General features: G+C 31.7%; 1 protein-coding gene across 1 annotated transcript; it reads left to right on the top strand.

The window, feature by feature from the left end:
• The first annotated feature begins 494 nt into the window (after positions 1 to 494).
• On the top strand, positions 495 to 1,472 carry CPXCR1 (CPX chromosome region candidate 1). Its single transcript, XM_045805095.2, is given in 2 exon segments — positions 495 to 795; positions 850 to 1,472. Coding segments are annotated over 2 exon segments (924 nt in total).
• The last annotated feature ends 3,275 nt before the right edge of the window (positions 1,473 to 4,747 follow it).

Below are 4,747 nucleotides of genomic sequence, written 5' to 3'. Positions count from 1 at the left end.
AACCATTTCATATTCACATAGGTCTTAATTCTCCCTTACATATATATATTCATTAAAAAAAACCTGCCTTCTACTTTAGCCTCATCTTAAAATCTCAGGTCAGTAATTCAGATCTATCTTATTAAATGAAAATTTTATTTAATTCATCATCCAAAAGAGAACAACTGGGCTTCCCATTAGGAACTATATGTGCTCTAATGCATAGAATATATTCCTATATTAGCCAGATGAAATTTTATGTTACTCCAGGTTTATACATGTTCCAAAGCTAGGTAATGAGAACACTTATTTAATAGGAGTCATATTTACCCTCAGTTTCTTTTTCTTTATTTTATTTTGTGGATCTGTGACTTGGATATTAAAGGTGTGATAAACTATATATAAACCTGAGAAAGCTTAAGAACAACATATCTACATGATTTTTTTCAGGACTGAAATGGAACATTCCTCCATTTAATAGATCTTTGTTTTCTTTCTCATAAATAGAACCCAGGATGACTTCTCCTACAAAAGAGCCAAGTGATACAGCTGAGAATGATCTCAAAAATTCAGAAAATGAAGTTCCACATGAATGTAGTACAGATATAGAGCATTCATTTGCTGATTCTAGTATTATCTCTCATGTGGAAAACAACCCAATGAACAGGGAGCTAGACACACCGACCTCCCAGGAGCATGCTATTCTTCAAGCAGTAGAGGACAATGAGTTTGAAGTTGAGAAGACCCAAAAAGATCTTCAACAAGAACATTTAAAAGAAGAATCCCTTCTAATTCAGATCCCTATTCCTAGAAAATGTATTTTTCTCATGTCAGGATTAGGGAGAATTACCTATCTGAGTATCTCACTAGTAAAAAGTGATAAAAACAATCCTTTAACTAACAGAACAAGATTACACTCAGGGAAAGTGGGGGTGAAAACAAGTGATTTCTATAATAGCACCATAAATTACAAAATTCCTCTCCAACTCTCAATTTTGTGGAGAATCCCATTCATTAACAATCATGAGATAAGGAGAATGATTCTCCATCTGCTGTGTGGGAGACATTTCTCTCAGGCTGCAAGTTGTCAAAATACCTTTTTGGTAAAGCTAAAATATATAGCATTTCTTCCTCATCCAAATGTCCTCACCCATGGCGAGAAAGCCATAATATTTGGAAGACCTTTAAGGGTATACTACTACCATCCCCTCACTGAAAGAATGACATCAGGAAAATTGTACAAATCAACTGATGCTAAAGGGAAAGATGGATTCCATATGTTTGTGAGGACTGTATTCTACATCCCACAGTCCCAAATTGAAAATACACTTAATAGAAAAGCTTTTGAGGATCATTTGAGATCTCACGATAACATGAGGGTTGTGATCATAAGCACTGATGATGTTTGGAAATATTAATGTCCCATTTGTGGGAGTAATTTCAACAATTTTGCTGAATTTAGACAACATTCCTATAGCTTTCATAGGAATTAAGTCCAATTGAGATAGATTCATTTTAAAATTCAACTTTTAAATATTCATAACTTGATACCAAATTGAAAAAAAATGCATGAGTATAATTTTTAGTAGTGTTAGATGGAGTTGCAGAATGGAACACAAAATAATAGGATATATCAGAAAGGAACACCGTTGAGAAGAGAGGAACAACTCATAAGAAAACCTCTGTTACACTGTGCTATTACAAACAGATCAGTAAAATATCAAGGCCCTGATCTGTATTGAGAAAATGTTTGCACTTTTTTAACATCCATTTCTGTAGATAAGAATATTGTTACTATTATCAGATTCCAAGTTCACAGTATCCTGACAATGATAGCAAACAGATATTGGTAAGCTAGACAAAGTCCTACCAAGTGTTTCTAGAGACTCTGCTAAATTTAATATCTGAAATGAACGTTTTTCATAAATTCAATAAAAATCATTTTAAAGACATTGCAAGTTGCATTGTATGCTTACAACTAGATAAAAATTCTTGTGCCGAAAATTTTCAAATATTATAAATATGCTGTGTTTAAAATCAAAATAAAATTAAACTCATGAAAAGGAAGTAGTATAATAAAAGTAAAATAATTTGAGATAGAATTGAACAAATATTAAAATGCTAACATACAACTGTAATTATTGTTTTCTCAGATAGCTTCATCACCATTGCTTCATCACCACTATCACCACCCAAATTTAACATTCACCTTATTTGTATATGGACAAATGACCACATATATTTAAGGAGTTTACTATTTTGCTATTTGCAGCTCAAACTTCTGTACCTCTTATTTCCTTTGATCTGTATAGCCATAAGGATTAAAGATAGACACCGTAGCTATAGTTCTAAGTCAACTCATATTTATTGTTCACCCATTATGTGTGACTATGCTAGAGCATTGCATATATTAATCTTCACAATAATTTCACGTTTAAATTTTTATGGTAAAATTAAATGCATAAAAAGTTTCTAGGAAATTAAATTGTTTTCCTATTTAGTAAGTGCATACCATTATTATTCTATAATAAGACAATATAGCTGGAGTTTACTTTAATTGGAGGCTTGTTGCATATTACACCTTATTTAATAAGTATGTATGTATGTATGAAATAATATGTAGAATTTATTTAATCCATAGATATACTATATTACAGAAATTCTAAACTCTCATAAAGCAGAGGATATTTAGCCTATATCTAAGACTCATCAAATATTTTCATCTTCAGGTAAATTTGTTACTTCCAATTACAGTTATTCAATGTCAGCAATGAATTAATATGGACAATTATACTAATCAAGACAATTCAGGCAACTAAATCAAATTTCTCCATTTCTAAAATTACATGTTATTTAATTTTTATCTCATTTAAGTAAATGAGATACAAAATATAGTTTTACAAAGGTATAAGCCATCAGGGAATCCTTGGGTGGCTCAGTTAGTTAAGCATCTGCCTTTGGCTCAGGTCATGATCCCAGGATCCTGGGATCAAGTCCCACAACAGGCTCCTTGCTCAGCGGAAGCCTGCTTCTTTCTCTGTCTGCCCCTCTCCCTGCTTGTGCTCTCTCTGACAAATAAATAAATAAAATCTTAAAAAAAAGATATAAGCCATGAGGAAGATATCAATAAAAATAAAATAGAAAAAATATTTTCTGTTTTTCTGAAATTAAAGCAAAAATAGCAGTTATATTAAAAACAACTTTTATCACAAAAGCAGCTTTTATTACTGTCATTGTTATAATCTATACAATTCATATTTTAGCTAGTAAACCTCCATAAAGTTTGAAAACATAATTTAAATGCAGAACAGAGTAGTTAAGCTGGTTATTATTCACATTTTTGTCATAAATACAAAGGTTATCTATTGAGCTGAAATTTTAGAAATGACAAATGGAAATCAAATTAAGTTAGAGTAGTGAAGTCAGAAGAATCTAAAAATTCCTAGATACATCCCTCTCTAAGAGGCACTTGAAAGATATTCTCAATTTCTGTAGAGAGGGAAGGCAAACTTTTACCTAGAAAAAGATAAAAGAATACAATTTAATGTTTAAAAAGATTGAGTTTTCTGTTTTTAAAACTTACAAACTCATTCAATATCTCACAGGTGTACTTGACTTTCCTCAGAGATACAAGGCCAAACATGCATTTTGTTCCTTTATGATTGTGGAGTTATTCTTAGAAGATGTATTGTAAGCTGTAAGGGGTGACTGTGGAAGCAGCTGAAAAGTCAGCAGCGTTCCTGTTCTTGGGCTATTGAATGCAATAGCCTGGTACGAACAGGATCCCATCATCTCTTGGGGTAAGGCATAGATTAGGAGCTATAAAAGAAAGTAACCCTCAACTCCCCTTTCTGCCTCCGGCAATTGCTAGCACAAACATCCCGTTGCTCCCTTATCCTATGACTCCCTGTATGCTCTCTGGTAGGGGAGGGTGCAGGCCTACTTTCTGCCTTCAAGATAATTGCCATCTCTTTGTATTCCTTCCCCACGCTTTGATACATCTGTCATTGTTTTTCTGATAAAAAACAAAATAAAAGTTATGTGCAGAATTCAGCTTCTCCTACTCTCCCTTGCAGAGGCAGCCCTGCATGGTAGCTCAGATTGGTGTCTGAGAGCTTTGTTTCAGTGCGTGATGACAATGATTATATTAGTAATTTTCAGAATTCCTTTACAAAACATTTTATTTTAAAGTATATGTATAGGATAATACCTTTACTTCATATATACACAGTAACAAGCATCTATAATAATAGATTACATTAACCAGCAAATTATATAGTCAACACAGAGTAGAATACAATTTTAGAATAAATAAACTTATAGAACTCTGAAGATAACAGCCTTTTACTCTTTGAATGTTCTTGAACTTCGACTAGTTAGAATTTAACATTATATTACCATATTGTATTTCAAAATTGTGTCTTAAAACAAAGTTTTCTATTTGCCTCATATTATTTATCTGTCATCAATATGTTGGATATTTTCTTGTAAGTTATGTTTTAGACATATTAAATATAACAATTCTAAGTCTTTGAAAGAATCAAACTGAATCAAATGTGTGGTAATAATTTTATTTTAGTTTATGCAAGACATTTTAAGTGTTAAATTGAAAGCATGAAAAATATTCTGAAGAATCTTCTAAAATTACAACAGAAGTGAATTCTCAAATAATATTTTATTTTATTCACACTTTCAATGGGCATATTTAGTATGTAATACCATTTTTTTTGGTCAGAAACAATCTGAGATGACTCACTCAATATAAATA

The sequence above is a fragment of the Ursus americanus genome, chromosome X (genome assembly GCF_024610735.1).
Source record: "Ursus americanus isolate L20-20 chromosome X, mUrsAme1.1.p, whole genome shotgun sequence".
Classification (NCBI taxonomy): Eukaryota; Metazoa; Chordata; class Mammalia; order Carnivora; family Ursidae; genus Ursus; species Ursus americanus.
The sequence above is the reverse complement of the archived record's forward strand: the minus strand, read 5'-3'. Positions and strand labels throughout refer to the sequence as shown.